This window comes from Lepidochelys kempii, chromosome 1, assembly GCF_965140265.1.
Source record: "Lepidochelys kempii isolate rLepKem1 chromosome 1, rLepKem1.hap2, whole genome shotgun sequence".
In the NCBI taxonomy this organism is placed as follows: Eukaryota; Metazoa; Chordata; order Testudines; family Cheloniidae; genus Lepidochelys; species Lepidochelys kempii.
The window spans coordinates 67,164,360-67,189,038 of record NC_133256.1 but is presented as its reverse complement, the minus strand read 5'-3'; the positions used below and the strand labels follow the sequence as shown (position 1 = coordinate 67,189,038).

The 24,679-nt window shown below is 43.9% G+C and overlaps 1 protein-coding gene across 1 annotated transcript in view; it reads left to right on the top strand.

The window, feature by feature from the left end:
* DIAPH3 (diaphanous related formin 3) overlaps positions 1-24,679 on the top strand; it is a 504,213-nt gene that overhangs the window by 238,208 nt on the left and 241,326 nt on the right. The window contains exon 20 of the mRNA XM_073325081.1: positions 20,837-20,938. Within this exon, the coding sequence (XP_073181182.1) occupies positions 20,837-20,938 (102 nt within the window). The remainder of the gene's footprint in view (positions 1-20,836; positions 20,939-24,679) is intronic.

The following is a 24,679-nucleotide window of genomic DNA, read 5'->3' as shown; positions in this document are numbered from 1 at the left end:
TTCAGAGGTAATGCTTTTAGGTGTTTGGCTAGAACCTGCCTTCTAGCAATAGTGCTGGAGAGCTGTGAAAACATGCTTGTAGACTGGCTCAGTCAGAAACTGTTAAGGGAGAATAGAGCCTCAGTTCTTTCATTTTTGAGGCCATTGCCAGAGTGTAAGACACTTCATTTTTTTTCTTAATGGTATCCATCAAGTGTCCTTATTTTATTTTCAGATTCCCCCACCCCCTCCAAGCCCTCACTCTCCTTTGCAGTGCTTATTATGGAGTTGAAATGGGAAAGTGAGATGTTGCTTCCCCTGCTTCTGAGAGTGATGAAAAAGGTCAGATAGGATAAAACCCTTTCCTAGCTTCATAGTAACTCCACTGCTGCTGGTTTGAGATCTGACAGGCCTAGAAGTGAACTCTCCTGTGAACACTTCCCAAGATGCTAGACCTGCTCTCTGAAAGCCATGTGCTTTGCCATCACCCTCATCTCAGGGTAGCTGCATGCTCTTTGAAGGAAGTCTTTCTTAAAGGGAGATTTCTTGGCTGAGGTGACAGACTGTCAATAGAGCAACAGAAAGCTGCTTGTTGCCTCTCTCATTTATTCTGATCTGCAAGATCTCTATGGCCTGATGTGACATCAGACCATTATTGCCTGCCTTTATACTACTTGGTGGTTTAGATTTTCTTCCATTAGTATTCAAAAAGGGACTCAGATTAGTGATTCATCAAGAGATTCCACAGTTGGACTTGATTTACATCCTGCAGGTTCTAATGCAACCCCCAGTTGAGCTCCTAGTGCAGATTTCTTTCCTTCAGGACAGCTATTAGTGTTGCAGGGATTTCAGACGGAAGAGTAAGTTGAACTTCTTTATGTAGTCTATTTGTCACCTTTTTCCAGAAAAAGTGACGGGTTTTCAGCCTTCTCTTGAATTTGTTCCCAAGGAGAGTACCTAGCTCCACCTGAACAAACCCATTGCTCTTCCTCTCTTCGTCCTGGCATCTCTCTCCCCACCATCCTGAGGTTGAGAGACAGCATTTATTGAATGTTGTGTGTTCTTCCCTTCTTGACTTTAGAATGTCAAAGCAACTGTTTGTCTATTTTGAGGGTTGCAACGGGGCAAGACTGCAGATAAAATCACTATAGTAGAACCTCAAAGGTATGAAAACCAGAGTTATGGACTGACCAGTCAATTGGACACCATGTGGAACTGGAAATAAGCAATCGGGCAGCAGTGGGGACCAAAAAAAAAGGGGGGGGCAAATACTGTACTGTGCCTGTATTGCATCTTAAAGGTAGCCACATCTGGGCTTCCTGTCCCTACCCACACCCGTGAGGCAGCCACTTACTGGTAGGAGGTGAAGACACTGTTCAGCGTTATGAACAACCTCCATTTCGGAGGTGTCTGTAACTCTGAGGTTCTCCTGTATTGCTAGGTCCTGGTCTCAGGTTGTGCTCTCACAATGTGTAATGAGTCGATGGCCTTGTTCCCAACTTGCAAGATGCCATGTAATGAAAGACTTTTCTGCTTCATGGGCAGTGAATGCTGAGCATTCATTTCCAAGCTGTGTAAGGTGGCAATGTGGTTGTCTCCTCACTATTTGTAAGTCTTTATCTCTGCTTCCCAGGATGCCTTCTTTGGCTGCAGGGTTCTGCTATTGACACAGTAAGGTAGCTCTGCTTCCTAGGTTTACTGCTTGATACGTGCACTGTGTCTCTCTTAATACCCTGTCAGAGGATAGGAGAAGGTAGACATACAAAAAGGGAAAATTACTTAGCTGTTTGTCATAGTCTCCTCTTTTTCTTATCCTACCTTCCACCCTCCTTTCCAGTGGGTGATGTGCTCTGCCTCTTTATTATTGTGTATCTTGTTTTTCTCTGCTGTCTGCCATTTATCCATTGTCACAGGAGGAGAGAAGAGGAGACTATGAGAAACAGAGCTACCAGTAAATAATTTTCTGTTTGAAAATCTGTCTCAAAAAATACGAATGTGCTCCTACTCAAATAACCCAGTCTTGCAAAAAACTGACTCCTGTCAATAAATAACAGAAACAAACCTAGTCTTCCCCCCAACCACCTACCTTAATGAGATGTAAACTCTGAAAGCATATTTTGAACTATTTAACCATTAATATTGTTTTTCTTCTGTTTCCCCCCTCTCCCTCCAAAAATGGGAGGGGGAATAAAGAGAAGAAAATACATTTTTGCCCTTAAGGTTAAATTATAACTAAGTCATTCCTCAAGTGCTAAAGTTCTTAGACTTGTGTTCACTTGCAAAGTTGGTTACATTTAACCACTGAACCAGTAAATGAAAATACTTTCCATGGACAATGTGAGCGAATTAGAGATCCTTAACATTTGCACATGTCTTCCTTGTTGTGACAGGATGTCCAGGTCTAGGATCTCAGAGAGATATAGACTCAGTAGGCCCTGATCTACACTGTGGGGGTGATCGATCTAAGTTACGGAAGTTCAGCTACGTGAATAACATAGCTGAAGTTGACGTACTTAGATCCACTGACCGTGGTATCTTCACCATGGTGAGTCGACTGCTCCTGCTCCCCTGTTGACTCTGCCTGCGCCTCTTGCAGTGCTGGAGTACAGGAGTCGACAGGAGAGCGCTCAGGGGTCGATTTATCACGTCTAGACTAGAAGCGATAAATCGATCCCTGCTGGATCGATCGCTGCCCACCAATCCGGCTAGGTAGTGATGATGTACCCTAGGCCAGGTGAGTTTCACTAGTGCAGGCTTTGAAGGATAAAAGATAGTGTCTAAAGGTAAGGTAGATGGCATAGGGTTAGACAGAGGAGAGTTTTATTATTTTGTTTTATTTGTAGGCTCTTCTGTAGTGATGATCATAGTAGTTTTTGAGAACCTCATGAACATGAGGAAGTTAAGGCTAAGATTTATGTTTATTTTTTTTCTTAAGAATTAAAAAAGTACACATGTAAGGTGTGAGTTTTGGATGCCAAACTTGTCTGTCTGTATTATACTATATTGAGAAATGATGGGGACTTATTTCATTCACATCTGATACTAATAGTGGAATTTCTGGTCATACCACTAAAAGGAGAAAAATAGAGGAAGTTCTGAAATGATTGACTGTACAGGAGCAGCAGCTAAACCAGGATGCACCACAACAGGAAGAAACTCAACAAGCATAGATTCAATTTTTGAAGATGAACCAGACTGTCATCTCCTCCAAGAGAGGCAAGAGTTTCAGTAGGAGCTGATTCGGGGGTCACTAGCCCAAGTTGTGCTGCCCCGCTGCCAGTAAGTCCAACCCCTTTCTTGTCCAACCTGAGACTAGAAGATGCCCAAAAGTGTTTATACCGTCACTTTCAAGCGGATAGGCACATTATCTCAGCGTAGGATGAAACCAGTGCCATCCCTTTTTCTTATGGGAGAGGTACAGACTTTAAAATGGATATATACTCTGGTGCAGAGTACTATGCTGTGAAGGCTAATATATTGAATTGATTGGGTGTTTCAAGGGAGAAGTGTTTGCATGGGTTTCCAAATGGGCTGTATTCCAAGAGAATGTGGCCAAAATGTTTAAATAGTTTCATGGGAATGTGGCCAAGTGCCTTCCCTGGTGCATAAGAGGCCAGTGATTCATTTTCTCAAGCCCAAGTTAAGGCCAAGGTTTTTACTCTCGTTATTTTCTGGTAACCAAAAAGAGGGGAGGTTGGAGACCCATACTAGACCTCAGCACTGAACAAATCTGTCAAAGCTCAAAAATTCAGGATGGTCACACTAGCAGCAATGATTTCATCTTTGGAACAGGGAGATTGGTTCTTGGCCCTCGACCTATAGGATGCCTATTTCTGCGTATCGATCCTACCTTCCCAAAGATGATTCCTCCATTTTACCCTGGGCCAGGATCATTACTAATACAGAGTATACCCCTTTGGCCTCTCATCGGCTCAGAGAGTATTCCCCAAGGTCCTCTGCAAAGTGGTAGCTCACCTACGCTCCCGGGGATTATAATCGACTCCTACCTGGATGATTGTCTCCTCAGAGCCCACTGCTTCAACGAGGCCCTCCAGGTCACCCAAACTGCTGTAGACTTCTTCACAGAGCTGGGCCTATAGATCAATGTCCAAAATTCAACGTTCACCCCATACAGCACCTAGAGTGCATAGGAGACGATCTTGACTCATGACAGACAAGGGCACTTCAGCCACAGAGCACAGGTTCCACACCTTGGCCACGCTCACAGAGGCAGTAAAAAGCAGCCCTCAAATATCAGCCAGACATGGCCTCCAACTTCTGGGACATATGGCTGCAGGCACATCTGGGATATCTCATGTCAGACTTCACATGAGGTGCCTGCAGCTGTGGTTTAACTTGGTCTACAGGCCGAACAGAGACAGACTAGACAAACCTCTATCACTGTTCACCAAAGTCAAACACTCCCAGGACTGGTGGAAAGACCCAGCAATGTCTGCACATGGATCACCTTCTTGCAAACTTCCCCATCATTACTTCTCACCAGCAACACATCCTTCATAGGGTAGGGTGCACACTCAACAGTCTTAGCCACAGGGCAAGTGATCATCTATGAAGATATCTCTTCACATCACATCAACTTCTTCGAACTCAGAACGGTCAGGAATACTTGCACCAACTTCCTTCTGCTAATCAGAGGAACACACACAAGAGTCTTGACAGACAACATAGCACGCATGTTCTATATAAATCACCAGGGAGGCACCCGATTGTGGTCTCCTTGTGAAGAAGCACTAAATCTATAGAACTGGTGCATTTCTCACAGCGTCACAGTATCAGCTGCCTACCTTCTAGGAGTACAAAACATGATAGCGGATAGTCTCAGCTGCAAGTTCCCACAGAGCCACGAATGGGAGATTAACTCAGCAGTACTACATAACATATTCAGATGGAGGGAGACATCAACTATAGACCTGTTCACCACTTACCTGAACAAGAAATGTCCATGCTACTGCTCCAGGGCAGGACTAGGACAACACTTCTTAGGGGACGCTCTCCTTCTGTGAGACAAGGACCTTCTATACGTCTTTCCCCCATTCCCTCTACTAGTGAAAGTCCTGTTAAAAATAAAAAGAGAGAGAGGAAACGTCATACTGATTGCTCTTTCCTGGCAGAGACAAATGTGTTACCCTTACCTGTCACAATTGGCAGTGTGCCCACTGATCTCTGCAACACACTCCACACCTCCTCTCGCAGAACGAAGAACATGTTCTCCTTCCCAACATGTGGATACTCCTACTCAAGGCCTGGCTCCTTCACGCTTCCAGCGCATAGAAAGACATACAGGAAGTGGTTACTACACAGTAGGAAATTGGATACCTGTTGTATTTACCTGCAAAAGTATACCAGGTTTCAAATTTGGTGTAATTCCAAACAAATTTCCCTGGCATCTACTACTCTCCTAATGGTTCTCGATGATATACTGCCTCTCAAGAAATCAGCGCTATCTCTTAGTTCACTCAAGGTTTACCTAGTGGCCATAGCAGCCTTCCATCAATAAATAGAGGGATACTCAGTGCTCTCATAAGCAACCATAAAGTGATTCCTCAGGGTATAGTAAAGCTCTTCCTCCAGCACAGACATCCTACCCCAACATGGGACCTAAACTTAGTAGTAAAGAGCCTGACTAGGCTGCCCTTTGAACCCATGGCTATTTGTTTGCTCACATACCTGTCTGTGAAGACAGCCTTCTTGGTGGCAGGCACCTTGACAAGAAGAGTAGGGGAAATAACAGCACTGATGGCGCACGCCCTTAAACAATATTTTTTCTGGACAAAGTTACTTTCAGGCCACACCCAAAGTTCATCCCCAAGGTGACCTCGTCTTTTCCCATAAATCAGTTGATTCACCTCCCAACCTTTTACTCTAAGCATCACCGTGATAACAGGGAGGCTATACTGCACACGCAAGATGTTAGGAGAGCCATGGCCATTTACCTGGACAAGATAAAAGCCTTTAGGAAATCTCCTAAGCTTTTCCTCTCCATTGTGGAAAGGTCTAATAGTGCAGCGGTGTCATCCCAGAGACCCTCCAAATGGGTCTCAAACTATATCAAATACTGCTATCAGGTTCATAACAGTACCACCATCTAGGATCTGCACACACTCCATGAGGTCAGTTTCCTCCTCTATTGCCTTCCTCAAGAATGTTCCAATTTCGAAAATCTGCAGGGAGCAACCTGGCCATCTGTGCATACCTTCGCAGAACACTATGCGATTACTGGGGACTCTGCTTCTGACACTATCTTCAGCTCCGCAGTATTGTCATCCATAACAGACATGACTCTGAAGCCCCAGCCTCCCATTAGGGATACTGCTTGGGATATTGCTACAGCGGAGCACTCATTGGCACATTGCTCAAAGAAGAGGAGGAAGTTACTCACCTTGTGTAGTAATAATGGTTCTTTTAGATGTGTGTCCCTGTGGGTGCTCCACGACCCTCCCTTCTTCTTGTGAGTTCTTGTCAAAGACTCTGCAATAGAGAAGGAACTGAAGGGGCTTTGCCCACGAAGTGCTGGTTAGCCTCGTGGCAAAGCATGAAGGGGAGACAACACGTGCCGGCCAAATGGACACTGCTATCAAAGTTCTCTAATCAGCAGTGCAGAGATGCAAGAGCACTCATAGGGACACTACAATGGAGCACCCAGAGGGGGACATATCTTGAAGAATGATCATTACTCCACAAGGTTAGTAACTTCCTCATCGCTAATGGACAACTGAGCTGACAGAGGAGAAACAATAGTCAGATTTAAAGCTGAGGGACCATTAACTGGATGGACTGAAGAATCATTGTACAGAAGTATGTAGAGACTACTTGATTCTGAGAGAGAGAATGAAAAAGACAAGGACACTGGCTATGAATCCAAAGGAGGATTCTCCAGACCTTCTAATCATCTCTTTCAGTCTGACAGACTGGAGTATATAAGTCCTGTCTCATTATTAATTGCAACTATAGGAGTGGGAAGTACCGTTTTAAAGAGGACATAAACAGGGCTTCCCAGGGACATTGCTCTACTGATGAGCTAGAACTAGGCATTGTGTTAGTCCTAAGCAATTTAGGGATGTGTGCACAAACATAAGTACAGTGAAGATTAATCAAACCAGAGCTGATGCAGATAGCAGAACCCATTCAGGTCATCGCTACCCAAAGGGACTCCTAAGAATAATTACAGAATCAGAAATATATGGAAATGGACTGAAAGGTACATTGAGAGGTCATCTAGTTTAGCCCCCTTTTCTGAGACAGGACGAAGTAAACGTAGGTCAAGTCTGACAGGTGCTTGTCTAAACTGTTAAAAAAAAAAAAATTCCAATGGCAGGGATTTCACAACCTACACCAATGCTTGGAAGCCTATACCAATGCTTAACTATCATTATAGTTAGAAAGTTTTTTCCCCCTAATTCTTCCTTGCTGCAGATTAAGCTGATTACTTTTATCTTGGAAAACAATTGACCATTACCCTTTTTTTTTTATAACCGCCCTTACCATATTTGAAGACTGTTATCAGGCCCCCCCCCCCAAGTCATCTTTTCTCAAGACTAAGCATGCCCACTTTTTTCACTATTCCTTGTAAGGTCAGGTTTTCTAAATCTTCTATCAAAATGCTCTCCTATGGACTCTCTCCAATTTATCTACTTCTTTGCCAAAATGTGGTTCCCAGAACTGGACACAGTACTGCAGCTGACGCCTCACCAGTGCTGAGTAGAGTGGGCATCGCATTGTTGGCTAAGATTCAATTTGTCATTCACAATAACCCCCAGATACTTTTCAGTAGTTCTACTGCCTAGTTGATTATTCCTCATTTTGTATTTGTGTATTCGATTTTTTCCCTTCCTAAGTATAGTGCTTTTCACATGTCTTTACTGAATGTGATACATCTAAGAGGCCACATGGATTGACTGCAGGAAAAAAATATCCCCCTTGTGGCTTTGTTTTTTTAGAAAGTAAGTGTTGTGCTTTCCTGCTCTTTTGGGCTGCTGGAGGTCTTCAGGGGGTCAAACTCATTGTTGGACAATGAAGTCAAAATGCAGCAGGCATAAGAGAAACCAATTCTTCTGGCAACAGGAGTTAGCATGCAAAGCAGAAAGCATGGGGGAAAACAAGGAGAGCACACCCCTGCAACGCTCTCTTAAAGGCAGCCCAGAACTGTCAGCCACTGTGTTACCCTTCTCCCTGAGCAAGAGTGAGCTTTGCTGGAGATTAGACTGTGTGCCAGCTCCCTGCCATGCCAGTCTGTCTGTTTCACCAGCAAACGTCTCGAGACGCTGCCAGTCTTTAACGTTGCCTTGCAGGTAATAATCAGTGAACACCAGTTCCCAAGTTTTCTAGAGACACGTCTCTCCGCATTGTCCAGTCCCTCTCACTGGGCACTCACAGAAGTTGTTTGCTGCCTCCAAATAGACAGTACACATGAGCCAATCAGCTTAGCTGAGGTCCCACCCTTTATTTTAATATACAGCAGAGAGGTGGTTTTGAAATAAAACAAGAATGTTTATTAATAAAGAACACACATTTAAGTTTCAGAGTAGCAGCCTGTGTTAGTCTGTATTTGCAAAAAGAAAAGGAGTACTTGTGGCACCTTAGAGACTAACAAATTTATTTGAGCATAAGCTTACGCTCAAATAAATTTGTTAGTCTCTAAGGTGCCACAAGTACTCCTTTTCTTTTTGCACATTTAAGTGATACTGGGCAACAATAAAATGATAGAAAAGTCTTAGAAATAAAACAAAAATAACACACTTTCTAGTGCCTAAAACTTAGTTTAGGTGAGCTATATCTTTGCCTAAGACCGTTTTGTTTCTTATAGGAAGCTGTCAGTGGCTCCTGCCCTTGAGGCCAGTACGATCCACTGTCTTAAAGGGTACTGTTCTCTATGTCCCTAAGAGGGGAGTTCTGTGCGAAAAAATGAAAAAATTCTACACACAATATTTTAAAATTCTGCAAATTTTATTTGTCAGAATAACACTACATATTTATGCCCGTTTCGATTATTTTGGTTATTTATCGCAAAATACCCGTCAGCAAATATGTCTGTAACAATACAGTCACACATCGTTTTCCCCAGGAGTAGAGAGTTAAAGAAACCCACATGACAACCCAGTTCCTGTTTCTCAGTCCCACACCCCTGCAGAGCCCAGCTGGAGGGCGAGACACCCACAATCCCTCCCCCGAAGACCAGCTCCAGGCCCCCCACCACCAGCCAATACATGTGAATCCCCTCCCCCCAAGTCCATATGTGGAGGGCCCTCTAGCCCAGATACCTGCATCTCTTCCCCCTTCAGAGCCCAGCCTGTGGTCCCCCAGCCCAGATGTCAGCCCCCTTCCTCCCAGAGGCCAGCCATGGCCCCTGCAGCCCAGACACCAGGCCCCCTACTGGTCAGGGAGCCAGAAGAAGAAACAGGGTCCCAGCCAGGCTTTTGTGGAGTTTCCTGCGTGCTGTTATCTCCTTCCCTCAGGGCGTGCAGGGAACTGCAGTTGCTAGGACCTCTCTGCTTACTCGCCCCGCCCCTGCAGTGTCTTCTACCTGAGAGCTGGCTTCTGCCAGGTCCAGCGGCCCCTAGTGGCAGCCAGCAGCAGTGCAGCCCATTTCTGTGGGAGAAAGAAAATATGTGCAAAAACCATTAATTTCCGCAAAATTCTGCGTTGCGCTGAATTCCCACAGGAGTAAGAGATGGAAAACGAAGGAGTTTTTTTCTTCTTTTTATAGTCCCGTAAACCTTTCAGATGTATCCCCAGATCGAGTTTTTCTTCCCTTCTGCTTGTGCGGATGCCATGCTGTCTTCCTCCTCTTCTGGTTAATATGCTTCTCTGGTTGGTTTAATCATTTTGTTTACTTTAGATATAAAAATATACTTCCTTTGTCTTTGGCCTTTCCTTGCTTAATTTGAATTGGAGACACAGGTAACTGGGCAAAACAACATTCCTGTGTCTAGGGCACACTTGTGTGTCCATTGCCTTCCAAAACACATTTGAAGAACATATTTCTAGCGCATGTACATAACTCTTTTTACACAACGTGTATACACACCACACAATGGTGTTTATTCCAGTGTGTTGCCAATTCACATGAAATCTTATGGGATACCTTTGTGATAAATATTATCACAACAGTGTGTTGAGTGTAGTGAGTGTGTCAGGCCCGATATGAGTTTCAGTACAGTGGGTCCTCTGCCGTTCGGCTTTGAGAGGCTCTTAGGGTTATAACTGAGGCCTGGCCTGACATAAGTAGTTAATACATGAAGGGGAGGCCTTGTTCTTTGGAAGATGAGATTAGGGAGGTAAATCCAATCATCAAATTGAAACAGGCTGCTTAATAAGACAAATAAATAGGTCAATAGGCTAAAAAAGACAAAGTCTGAGCTAACTAAGATCAGAGGGAGAACACTCAGGAGAACACTCAGGAAACTATTTACTATGAACTAGATTATAAGGGACAAAATAAGTTAGAAATGTCGAGATGAGGTAAAGAGGAAGTCAAAACATGGACAACATGTGGACAGAACGTGTGGTACAGGGACTGGTTTGTATTAAGTAACCAAACCAGTCCTAAAATGTTTGATGCCATGTACAATAAGTGCAATGAGATGTGTAAATGTATACAAAAACGAGAGTTTCTGTATGACGTTGGGCCTATGATGTACCCTACATCGATCCCAATGCGTTTGAGTTTGATCAACTCAGTGTAGCATTGTTTTGTGCCAAATTCAGATACATGAGTGATGAAGTCTGGAGTTGAACTGAGTTTTTGGGAAGCTGAGTGGAAAAAAGTCTTTGAGGGAATCCCAAGAAAGGTCACAGCCAGTGTTCCCTCTAATTTTGTATATCCATGTGTGGAATGAATTTTGTTATGGGCCCCAATATGAAGGTGATGTGTATTACCTTCATATTGGGGCCCATAACAAAATTCATGTGGTGGGGATGGGGCCGAGGGGTTCAGAGTATGAGAGGGGGCACAGGGCTGGGGCAGAGAGTTGTGTGCAAGGGGTGAAGGCTCTGGCATGGGGCCGAGGATGAGGGGTTCAGGGTGTGAGAGAGGGCTCAGGACTGGGGCAGAGTGTTGGGGTGCAGGCTCTGCGGTGGGGCTTGGGATAAGGGGTTTGGGGTGCAGGCTGCCCCAGGGCTGTGGTAGGAAAGAGGACTCCCCTCAACCTCCTCTTGTCGCAGCAGCTTGGGGCTGGGGGTGAGGTGCCTCTCTCTGGCTGCGGCAGCCCCGACTGGGCTGGGCCAAGGGAGGGGCTTCTCTCCCCCGGCCACGGCAAGTCTGAGACAGGTTCATGCTGGGGCCAGTGCAGAGGGGCGCATCTTCCCACTGCGGCAGCTCCACGCCGGGGCCAGCGAGCAGGGGCGCCTCTCCCTCCTGCGGCAGGTCCGCACTGGGGCTGGTGGGGAGGGGTGCCTCTCTCCACACTATAGCCCTGAGTCCCTATACAGGGCTTAATAGGCAGCTGCATGGCTATGCAGCTGCGCAGCTTAGAGGGAACTTAGGTTACAGCCCTATTTGTTGCTCTGGGATGTGTCAGGTTGCAGGTGCTCTCATAAAGATTGAGTATTACTCTGTTTACTAGTCTGCAGCTAGATCTTGTGGACATTGCTAGCCCAACCCACGGCAGTAAATGTTGAAAAATCTATAAAGTCTTGTCTACTCACTCTGCTGGTATTAACAAGGTTGGGACCCTAATGTAGTTGGGCCACCAGCTGCTGATGGTGTTCTGAGCACCATGTTATTCATAGATTCATAAATTTTTATGCCAGAAGAGACCAGTAAAATGATCTAGTCTGGCCTTTATATTACAAACTAGCAAATTACATATAGTTACCCCTGGATTGAGCCAAAACTATGGTTTTGACTAAAACATGTCTTCCAGAAAAGCATCCAGTCTTCATCTGAAGATATGAAATGATAGAGAATCTTACCTTGGTAGTTTGTTCCAATGATTAATCAACCTCACTATTAAAAATGTGTGTCTTGTTTCTAATTTGAATTAATCTGGCTTCATTTTCCAGCCATTGGTTCTTTCTGTGCTAGGCCTGGTATTTAGTACCTGGTATTTTTTCCTGGTGAAGGTACTTATGCAATGTAATCAAGCCACCTTTTGATCTTTTTTTTTTTTTGATAAGCTAAATACTGAGCACTTAAGTATGTCACTGCAAGGCTCACTTCTTCAGCCCTGGAATAATTTTTTGCCGTTCTTTTCTATATCCTCTCCAGTTTTTCAATGTCCTTTTTAAAATGTGGGCACTAGACACCAGAACTGTATCCAGTATTATGTTGTTGGTCTCACCAGTGCTGTATACAAAGGTAATATCACCTCCCTCTTTCTACTTATTTATCCCATGTTTATAAATCCAAGGATCAAATTAGCCCTTTTTGCCACAGCATCATACTGGGAGCTCATGTTGAGTTGTTTGTCCATTCTGTACTAAAATGCATTGTGTTTGAAATGTTTATTGAATACTTTTTCCTTTTTGGCATAATTAATAGGAATTTTATCATCTAGTAAAGGTCCTATTCCATTGTTCGGATTTCTTTTGTTCTTAATATGTTTTTAAAAACTGTTTGTTAATGCAAAAAACTGCTGATCCCTGGATATTTCCCACAAGTCTTCAGCTTCCCTTCTTAATTTTCTACATTTAATAACTTCTGATTTTCTTTGCTATCTATTGTAGCCCACTTCTCATTTTTTGAAACTGAAACTGCCTGCCTAGCTGATGTTTGAGAACCATATCAGAAATGGGGGATGGAACAGTTAAGAAGAGGGGAAGGCGGAGTTACTTGACCAGGAGCCTAGCAGACATGCCAGGGCAACCAACTTCAGTCCAGAAAGCAACTCATTCCAGAGACTGCCCACATATGTGCACTGAGCTCAGACAGGCACAGAGTTTGGGGAAGAGAGCTGTCTGCAAGTAGTCATATTTGAGCAGCACAAGGAGATCCAGCTGTTCTCATATTCTCTTGAGAAAACTCAGTTTTGCCTCTTGGTCAGAAGTGTCCCACCAACTTTAAGTACCCAGCTTCATAGAAGAGAAGAGAGGAGGCCTCACAATCCAAATCCAGAGGGAAAGGATTATCTGGAGCATGACCCACTGGGCCTCCCTTACTTTAGAAACCAAGGGAAGGCCAGCGTTTGAGGAACCCACTGAGAAAACTGCCTGCCTCACAGTGGGACATCATTACAGTTTATACTGGTCGCTCATACATAATTTAGTGATGAAAGGGTTCCTGAGTAAGAAAGTTCAGTCTGATTTCTTTGTTTTTAAGAACAGAAGGAAAGCTCAAAAATAGGGTTTATGCTTTCAGGTTGCTAACTTGGTATGTTTCTGCTGTGTTGAAAGTGGGGGATAGGGTCAGTTGGTTCATAGGATTCTAAAATCTTACTTTTTAAAATGTGCTAATGTTTATAGTATTTAATACATATCCATATTAAATACATGCACCGCTCACAGCTGTTATATATAAGACAAATATTATTTTGTGTAATTCTGAGTTGTTTTTCTAACTCATTATTTTACCACTTTGGAATTGGTTTCTTCGCTTTGAGTGGCTGTCAGTTTCTCTTTTTACATAGAGAAGAAAGAACTTTGTGGGTACAGAAACAAACTAATTATATCACTGACAGTAAATAGTGTATGTTGAATATTACTTCCTTACCTAACAGGTTGATTCACTTGTGGCCCTTATATAGAAATGAAATTAAAAAATGAGAACATGCAGAATACACAATTATATAGTTTACTTAAATCCAGAAAATAAAAGGAGATCATTATTCGTGCCATTTTGTAAGTCTCACATTAATGTCTAACTTTCTGTAGCAATCATTTAACTTTAAAAGGAATGGTTGATCTTTTTGAAAGCCTTCAGTGATGAGTGTGTGTTTCAGGTGGGATTTTGAGTTATAGAACATTGGCCCCTCCTAACTTTCTCTCTGTGCTGCTACAGTAGTGCAAAGATGCACTTTAAGCTGATGCCCATGTGTCAGCCACTCCTGGTCTTGCACTCTTCCTTTATATAGGGTTCTTTTAGATTGCTTAGGGGTGTGGCTATAGTCTGATGTGCTCCAGCTATTCTGATTAGCAGTGCAGTACTTCAGGAGCTGTTATCTGCCGGCACAAATTGAAGTAGCCCTGGGGTTGTTCTAACTTGCTCCAGAAACTGTCTTAGTTCCTTGTAGCCTCCATGATTGGGGGTTGTGGAAAATGAGTAGCAAGGTGGTAGAAAGCCACCTGCTCCCAGTACTGGTAGCTGTTTTTCCAAAAGACTACAGGTTTTCAGACATTTCAAGGGTCTGAGGGAAAATAATCGGGGCTTCTAAGGAGAAACCTCCTCTGATTGGCTTTCTTTTCTCATTTGCTGTCTGAATGAGAAGAAAGGCAAATAGGAGCTGTCTCCCTGAGCGTATGTAGTAGGCATTGCTTTGGCCCCCTGTTTCCCACCTGTCTTAAGTGTTCAGCCCATTGAGCTCTGCTGGTTGCGCTCCCAGCATCTGTCTGGCTCTTCCAGATTCCCCATTTTGTGTGTGAAACAGAAGGGTATTGATGTTGCAACAGCTCACCAGGGTAGTGCTGTACCTGAATGTATGCAAATCCATGAAAATTTGTTCAAATACATGCAGATCTTTGTTGCTCTGGTGTACCTGAGCATCTGGCTCTGTATTTGATTTTTATATTCCGCAGTTAGTTGCAAGCTTATCGTCCAGGTGCTTAATTTTTTCTTTTAAATTTTAAGAGGCGTATCTCTTGCGGATTTACCTTGCCAGTGTTGGATGGCCACCCACAGTGTATTGGCTGTCTGGGAGAGAGACACATCCCACAAAAGTGTTCCCACTGACACAGCCTGGTAGCCAGAGCCAGAAAAGACCTGGACATTTGGCTAAAATTCCTTATGGAGAAATCACTGTGATCTGTATCGGACACAGGCCTGGACTCCCTTCCAGTGAGGCTCTCTCGCTCTGCCAGGTAGTCAGCTGATCCTCATTTCCCACGTCCATTGAAGAGAAAGTTGTCTTTCTTGCTCAGATTAAAAGAAACAGGCTCCCTCCTCACACTTTGAGGCACAGCCTGCCAGAACACTGTTCCCTGCAAGATCAGTTTCCTCAACGTCATCTGACGGCACATAGCTCCAGTGCCCGTCCGTTTACTTCTGGTACTGGCATGAAGCAAGGGTATAAAGACCCAGTCGGGCAGACCTGCTCCCTCAGCACCATCTGTCAGCTCTGGAGACCAAGACAGGACGACTTCAGGAGTTATGGCACTGACAAAACTGCTGGTACCGGTGTCCTTTTCAGCACCGATGATGCCATTGGCACCGAGCAAGTTGTTGGTGCTGGCAAAGTCATTGGCGCCAGCAAAGTCTCTTGTTCCATGTTCGACTCTTCAGGGGAACACACCCTCTTTCAGCTCCGAGTCATACGCTGGCACCGCTGATGCTTTTCCCCCTTCCACAAGACTTGATATACCCTGCTGGTATCTGACACTCTTGAGTTGCCTCTCCTTAGATGTGACCTCCACCACTTCCACCATCCTCTCCAGATTCTCAACACTCCTCCCTTTCTCGCTTCCCCAGTGATGAGGAGGAGAGGTCTCCATCGCACCCTTGTCTATCAGACAAGTTCCATCTACTCATCCTCATTATGCACAATCTACATCTGGTCCACAATCTTAGTACGTACCACCATGGATGCAACCACATGTTCCACTTCCTCTACACTGGCCATATTGGGACCCTTGGGCCTTGTACAGGGCACAATTTGGGAAACTCCCAATGGAGCAAAGCTGGAGACCTACACCTCTCCATTCTCCAATGGTTTCTTGCCTTCCAGAGCTGGAACCTCCACTGGTACCAAATGAGGAGGAAGAACAAGAGGAGAAACTGGAGGAGATAACTCCTCCAACATTACGTTTCTCTTCCTCTTCCCCTGTTGAGGCTATCGTGTCTCCACCGCCTATAGCTGCTGACGAATTCAGATATTTTGAAGAATTATTCTTCAGAATTGCAGATTCCCTTAGAGGAAATTAAGGACCAGTAGCATAAACTGCTGCACATACCTCTTCTTTTAAGATTGCACTACCAATCAATGAGTCTCTTCTTGATCCCACAAAGTTGCTCTGGCAGACCCTGGCGTCCTTCCCTCAGACTTGCAAACTTGCTGACAAAAAATACTATGTTCTGGTGAAAGATGCAGAATTTCTGTTCTTTCACCCTGAAATCTGTGGTGGTTAATGCGGTGCAAGAGAAAGGTCATCAGTGCCATTCCTGTTCCCGGCATCTAGACTGAGATTGGGAACACTTAAACTTATTTGACACGAAGCATATTCATCAGCCACGCTCCAATTTTGAATTTCTAACTACGAAGCTCTAATGGCTAAATACAACTACTTATACTACTGCAAGTTGGAGGAACTCTGCCATGATCTTCCCACAGCCAAAAGTGAGCAATTTCAGACCCTGATATCAGAGGGACACCTCATAGCCCATACAGCCCTACAAGCCTAGTTAGACTCCGCAGATACGACCAGACACTCCATCGCAGCTGCTGTGGTCATGGGGCATGCATCATAGCTCCACCTCTCTGGTTTTCCTAAGGAAGTACAAGCCACTGTAGAAGACTTACCCTGTGAGAGCTAAAAACTATTCTTGGAGCACATGGACAATTCTCTGCATTCCCTTAAAGACTCCCAAGCTACTCTCCAATCTCTTGGCATCTACATGGCAGTGCCGAAGAGACACCCAGGGAAGTATCACCTCCTCTCGCAATACTGTTATGAACTTATTCTATGGTGAGAAATAAATAATCTTCTGCAATTGGGAGCCATAGAACCAATCCCTTTCAAACACTGGGGGCAGGGTTTCTGCTCCCATTACTTTCTGATCCAGAAGAAATCCAGAGCCTGGCGACCTATCCTGGACCTTTGCAATTTAAAAAAATTCATCAAACTGCAACACATCAAGATTGTTGTCCTTTCCACTATTATCCCTGTACTTGAACAGGGGGATTGGTTCTCAGCCCTTGACTTCCAAGACTCATACTTTCAAATCACAGTATGCCCTGCCCACAGGCGATTTCTCTGATTCATTGTAGATATGTGAGTCCTTCAGTTCATCTACAACTTCTGGGATCACTCCACCATAGATCTTTTGTCACAACGCAAAGCACCCTCTGCCCTCAATTCTGTTCCAGAGTGGGACGGGTACATGGATCACTGGGAGACACATTCCTCATCACATAGGATGCACCAGTTCTCTATGCCCTTCCTCCTTTTCCCCTCCTATTCTGAGCACTTCGCAAGATAACAGGAGGACCGAGCTCTTGTCATCCTTACAGCTCCAACGTGGCCACGACAGGTCTGATATACTTACTTCCTTCACACGATGGTGTGCTGCCCAATCTCTCTCCATGCCATGCTGCGGCTCCTTTCACAAGATACATCCTCCATCCCAATCCACAGATGCTCCACCTCAAAGCCTGGCTCCTTCATGGTTCTGGGATTCTGAAATAACCTGTTAGAACACTGTCAAACAGATACTTTTGAATGGTAGGTGCAATACGACTAGACGCACTTACTTTCACAAATGGACTAGATTTCCATGCCGGTGGGCCTCCCATCAGGTCAACGCAATATGCGTTCCACTACCACTTATCCCTCACGACATGTTACACCTTAAATAATCATGATTATCCATCAGCTCCGTTCTGGTACATTTGGTAGCAATCACTACTTTTCAGTCCCACAGAGCTGACCATTCCATCTTCACACACCCACTCACGAAACATTTTCTGAAGGGTATCCAAAATCTTTATCCATACAAGAGTTAACCCTGGCCTGGCATCTCGGCTGCATCCTACATTCTCTGACTAGCTCCCCATTTGAACCAATGGCAACCTGCTCTTACGTGCATGTTATAAATGAAAACGGCATTTCTTGTCGCCATCACTTCTGCCCAATGAATCAGTGAAATTGCAGCACTTATGGTATATCTACCATAGACAGCTTTATAACGACAAAGTTATGTTATGCCCACATCCAAGATTTTTACCCAAAGTTCCATCATCTTTTCATCTCAATCACTCAATACACCTTCCTTGCCTCTTCCCGAAGCCTCACAGCAACCAAGAGGCAGCTCTACACACCCTAGACATGAGAACAATTAGCGTTCTACTTGGACAGGACTAAACCTTTCATAAAATCTCCATGATTATTTCTCTCAACCACTGAAAGATCCATAGGCACAGCCATCTCTAAACAATGCCTTTCCAAGTGGCTCTCACAATGTCGACATTTATCTTACGAACTCCAACAATCTTCTGCTAAAATTAGAGCACATTCCACACGCTCACTTGCCACCTCAGTAGCTTTTCTTAATAATGCCCCATTGCTGACATTTGCTAAGCGGCCACATGGGGATCAACAGATACTTTTGCCGGTCACTACGCTATTATGTGACACCACAGAGGACATACTTCTAGGACCTGCTATCCTAGCATCAGCAGTGTGTGTTGCTCCGAAGCCCCAGCCTTCCAATTAGAGGCACTGCTTTTTAGTCACCTACAAGTGGAGCATCCAGAGGGACATTACTCGAAGGAAAAGAGAAGGTTACTCACCCTGTGCAGTAAACTGAGGTTCTTCGAGATGTGCCCCTCATGGGTGCGCCACTACCTGCCCATCTCCCCTCTGCTTTAGAGCCAGATACATACTCTGCAGTAGAGAAGGAATTGGGGGTGGTTGGACTGTACAGCAGATGTGTGTGTGTGGTCCCGACAGGCACTGCTGATTTAAAGTCTCTGATCCCAGGTGCAAGGGGGCCAGTACACCCACAGGGACACTCATCTCAAAGAACCTCAGTTACTGCCCAGAACAGCCATCAAATCATAATTATTAGTCATTACCGACCTAAAACGTATATTAGCTGGTGTATGGAACATTTGCATTAAAAAGAATTGGCCTTTTGGGGTGGCCTTTGGTTAGTAGGTCAGAGATCTTGGGTTCAAATATCCAGTGATCCATCCAGAAAAGAAACATTTAGCACCTATGTGCCTGGGCCATTTATAAAAAGTCTAGACAGAACACTAAACAGGTTAATCTTTTAAATGACAGTGTTTATTTGCAGAAGTAGAGTGGGTGCCAATATGAATGGTAAAAATATTACAAAGCTTCAGGAGAAAAGAATAAGTATTAAGTACAATTGTGTTCTATTTAAAGACTGTTTTGTAATTTTTAAACTTGAATTAACTTAGTGTTCACTGAAGTGTGAGATTATGAGCCAGACATAATATTGGCAGGGTGGTGAGTTAGCTTCCCACCCATATATCAGTACCCTGACCTATAAGTCACTGCAGTTCCTATTCAGGTGTCATAATGGGAGGAAGAAAAAAGGAGGATTACTATTGCAAGATGTGTCCACAAAATAAGCTTGAAATGGCAAAATGAGACATCATGCAATAGACTGAGAGGTTCAAACAATGCATGCTCCCTTGGCTCCGCTTAGTAATTTGGGACTCACTTTTCCCCTTCCTGGGATTTGAATAAGTCCATGGGCTCTGCTGAGTTCTTTGGACTTGGTTTCCCCTCAGTGGGGCTTAGATGCCATGTTCTGCACCTTGAGTTTGGCTACTTCTTGATGTGTAGTAGGAGGTATTCTCTCAAGCCTATTATGTTATCAAAATGAATGATCATTTACAAAAGACTGTATATTGTCCCTATATGATATTTTTTTCTTCCGTGCAGTGAACCAGTTAATAGTATTGACATTTAGTAAACTTTTTGACTATTTGAGTGCTGGTCTACACTACCATGATAAATCAATCTAAGTTACGCTACTTCAGTTACGTGAATAATGTAACTAAAGTTCAAGTAGCTAGATACACTTACAGCAGTGTTTACTCTGTGCTGGGTCGACAGGAGAGGCTCTCCTGCTAACTTCCCTTACTCTTCTCTGGGAGGTAGAGTACACAAATCGATGGGAGAGCGCTCTCCCATTGATTTATTGTGTTTCACCTGACCTGCTAAATCAACACCATCTAGATCGACTGCAGCAGTGCCGATCTACTGGTAACCGTGGACTTGGCCTGAGTTACTGAAATGAATAGGTCAGTTCATACCTCTTTGAGCTGTTGTTTTATCCACTCTACAAACATAGGAAGACATCACTGCATTGGTTTGCACTTGGCTCATGCTTTCAAGATTTTCACAATCTTTATCTATTAAGATTTATTCTTTTTTTTTTAAAATAGCAACTGTGCTTCTGTAGAAGAATGTGAGAGAGGTGCTGATACACTGTACTACTGTATCACAGTCAAGTTTGAACCCTGTTTCTGTCTTACATCATTGTTGATCTACAACTCATAGTCATGCCAGATTTTGCAGCATTCTACGGTGGTTTTGAATTACAGAAATAGGAGCTAGAATAAGGAAATGCAACTCACTTTCATTTATGACCAAAACACCATTTGCACTTTTTTCCAGAGATGAATAATTATTGTGTTAACTCATTGGATACCCTATATCTGAAATTCCTATCCTATTGCATTCACCATGCTTTCTACCCAGGCATGCACAGGAAGTGTGTTTTATCAATTTTGTTCTTCCCTTCAAACTGGTATTCAAAAAAGAATTAAAATCCTATACAAGAGGTATGCTAACCATCACTACATAATCACTTTTTCTGTGCATTCTTAATCACATTCCTCAATGTACTATGTATATAAATTGTAAGGACTTCAGGACAAGGACCTTGTCTTCACATTTGATTGTACAGTTTGCTTGCTATATCAATAATAATCATGCATGAAAAGGCAATGCAAGATTTGAGATTTCTAATGTCCATAATTCGGTCTTTTTTTGTTAGAATTTAATAAAACATCTTCCTGAACAAGAGCAGCTGAATACGCTATCCAAATTCAAGAGTGAATATAATAATTTGTCTGAACCAGAGCAGTTTGGAATTGTGGTGAGTACCAGCCCATTGCTGCTATTTTTCAGTTGTCTTACATTAGTAACCAGTGTTGAAGTGTTGTCACCTTCTTGTTGTTCCTCATTATAACCAGAGGCTGAAGCTGGAGGAGAGAAGTGATGGTACTTTCTAGATAAATATCAACTGACATATCCATATTTCCATAAATCCCATTCATTGCATCGTTCTTTGTCTCCTGATTGAAATAAAGTAACTATTAATCATATAACTTTTCTACAGCAAAATCATTTACAATGGCAGTTTCTATGTTGGAATTTTCATAGGTATCTAAAATACGTTAACTCTATAGCTATTTTAGAACTTCCATGTTAGAAGTCATTCTGTAACGTGACAAAATGTAAAAATAACCATCAAATTTCTAGTTAAGATTTCCACACCAACTTTCTGCTGTCAATCGACCATGTTTGCGCAAAAAACCCTTTTACATCATCACACTAAACTACCTGTGCCTTTGGGCATATGTTTTACAGCGTATATTCTTGTAGTACAAGTTTTTCTCACCTTCGCAAATCCATAACGGGGTTGAGTGTGTCCCATCATTTTCCAAACATATAGTAGAAAGAATATGGAAGGGTAAGTGAAAGGGTACAGGGGCAATAACACTCATCTCTGTCATGATGAAACTAGGGTGGGTGATGTGGAGACCCTTATTTGGATATCATTGATCTTAATTCTCAAGGCTTTTTATGATAGAATTCTGAGGTACTAGTTTTAAAAGTATTATTCATCACTTTTTTCTTTTTGCAAGTCACCCTAGTTATGACATTGGGTGCAAAACAAGTAGCCTCTGAAGCGTTCCAGTCAGCTGGAACACTTCTGTTTCCCACTAAATGTCAGGATTTGAGCATGCACCAGAATGAAGCGTTGATGGGAAATGGGCTTTGTGGGAAGGACTAGTGGAGAATAAAAATAGTGGTAAGAAGGGAATCACAGGTGTTTAGCAATAGATAGATGACTGGAATATGGTGAGCAACTTATGTAGCAATAGGAACAGTGCTACTAGGGAGGAAGGCAAGCAGAAAGGGAGATTGGACCTGGAGATAGTGGTGGGTTCTCTACTCTTTTTCCTCCCTTCCCAGTCCTGTGCATAGATTCATCCTTTCATTTCTTTTATGGAGTCTGGTATTGCACAGACCCTGATATTTTTCCTCCTTTCCAGAGCAGACCAGGGAGAAATGATATCAGGAGAACAGAGAAGTAGACTCTACAGCAGGTGTTCTCAACCTTTTACTTGCTGAGGCCCCACTCAACATACTTTTAAAAACTCCAGCACCCAGAGCGGGTCGGGGAGTGAGAACTCTGGGCTCCAGGCCAGGGCAGGGGACCCTTGGGCATAGACATAGTTTGACTTCTATTTTGGGGAGGGCAAGGGCTGACCTGGCAAGGGCTCGGGTCAGCTCCGCATAGCTGGGTCCAGGGAGGGGACCTCCACCCCCTGACTCACCTCAGCAGGCCACCCAGTCTATCTGGGTTGTTGGGGGCTGCAACCAAAAAATATAACTCAAAGTGGGACTCAGCTCAAAATGTTTGAAAATGGGTCAGGGTGCAGGCCGGGGGAGCTATGTGTTGTGTGCAGGCAGGGAGGTAGCTCAAGGTGCAGGGAGGGGATATCTAGGGGCTGTGGGCCGGGAGGGTTCCCCCTGTAGTGGTTGCTCCCTGCGGGCTTTGCTGGCCTCAGAACTGGGTCACCCCAACCCGGGAAGCTCTTACGTGCTGCATGAGCAATCAGAGGAGGCTGGGAGCTGAGGCACTAGCTGCAGATGGGGGAATGCCGCAGCTACCCTTTCAATGGTACCACCAGCCAGAGGAGCAACTGATCCGCACTCTCTGGCTCTGGCTTCCCACTACAACCTGGCCAGAGACCTAGTAGCAGAAAGGTCCTGCAATACAATCATGCCCAAGGGACTAGACAGTTATATACTGTTAAGCCAAGAACAGAACTACTCTCAGAAAATAATGCAGACTATTTGCTGAGCCCTAGATACCAAAACTTCTTTTTATGGAACTGGGCAATGTTATAAGTTTCCTGGCTTCACAGATAAATGGGTTTCAACCCTTCATAAAGATTGGGCTATTATGTCATGTACCAGAAATTGGATTATTCCTTAGCTCATAGGAAAATTGAGGGAGTCCGTGGGAGAATTTGTGATTATGGCACTTCCCATTTTTCCACTGCAGCTTATCCCTCTGCATCTGCTATCTGCTGATTTCCAGAGATCCAACAGGATAAGGAGTTCTGGATCTCATTACCTAAGTGTTGTGGGTCGTGAAAGTCACGGTATTGTTTCTAACTTACTGTTGGTAGATCAAAGATTTAATGATGCTGTTTGGGATTTCCTCTCGTTAGTTGCCAATGTCCTTAGCTCTTTGCATATAATTTGTTAGAGCACTTTAGAACAGATCAGGGCTGCAGGGAGGATTCTTTTTTCTCAGGTTACAAGTCTCCATTTTCTGGTACATTGAGTCAAGAGGCTTCCCTCCCAGTGCTGACTTCTCGGGTGCAAAAGTCCAAACCCTCACTTATTCTCAAGTCATTTCCTTTCCAAATCACCTTGTAACTCTGTTTCAGGAAAGGGGCATTATGCCTATAACAGTAGCCATTCTTTGTATCAGTAGAACCTGTAAGGTTCCATATTTGGATAACTTGGATAATTGGAGCAAGGTCATGGGATCTACCCCTGAAAACAGGGATCAAGATTCTGAGTACACCATCTGAGAGTGTTGATACCCATGAAGCTAGGCAGAGATTCCCTGCCAGCATAAACCCTTCAGAAACTAGAATAATCCTTAGACTTGATCCTGCAATCCAATTTGACACCTATGAGAGCAGTTCTGTTCTTGGTTAAATGGTCTATAATAATCTAGTCCCTTGGGCATGATTGTATTACAGGACCTTTCTGCTACTAGCAACCCCAATGGCTCAGGACTTAAATCATCCAGATTATAAGAATATCATGAAAGGTTGAGGTTCTTCTGCAAAGATAGAAAAATCAGCAAAATATAAAGAAAAGTTTCCTACTATGGGACTGACCAGGTCCATCTCTACCACCTGGGGAAGTATACATGGTCTCCCTGGCAGCAAACAGATGACTTCTGACTACTTAAGAACAACTCCCCCTGGACAATGAGCTAGAGCTGGGGTGGCAAAGAGTGGTGACAGTAGGACAAAGTGAATGCTGAAGAATAACTCTGAATGTAAATGTGGAAAGCCGAGACAAACACTTGAACGCTGCCTAGTGCATTGCCCCTTGCCAACATGCTGTACTCCGCAATTTACCGTTTGAGATAATAGACAACACTAACTCTTGGCTGTGGTTTTTGAGCAACAAAGTATGATGAGCAAATGCACTGTGGTTCCCAGCTGAGAAGGCTCATCTCATAAACTCTCTTGATCTCATGTGTAGTCAGGCTGGCCCTTAACTCAGACATCCAAACAGTTATTGCACTGAACCGGTGATAGACCAAGAGTCCTGGTTTTTGGAGGGACATTTCTGCTACTTTGGATGGGGGGTGACAAGTGCTTGCTTTCAGTAAAATCCCTGTGCACTTGAAACTGCAAGCCAACTGACTCAGCAGATCCACAGTGCTTCTGGAAGAATATTCCCTAGAGGAGGGCCCCCCCCCGCCCCATGTAATGACATCCTGACCCCCGTTTGAGAACCCCTGTCCTAGAACTTCAGCACTTACTAGAAATGGGTAATTTTATTTTACATCCTG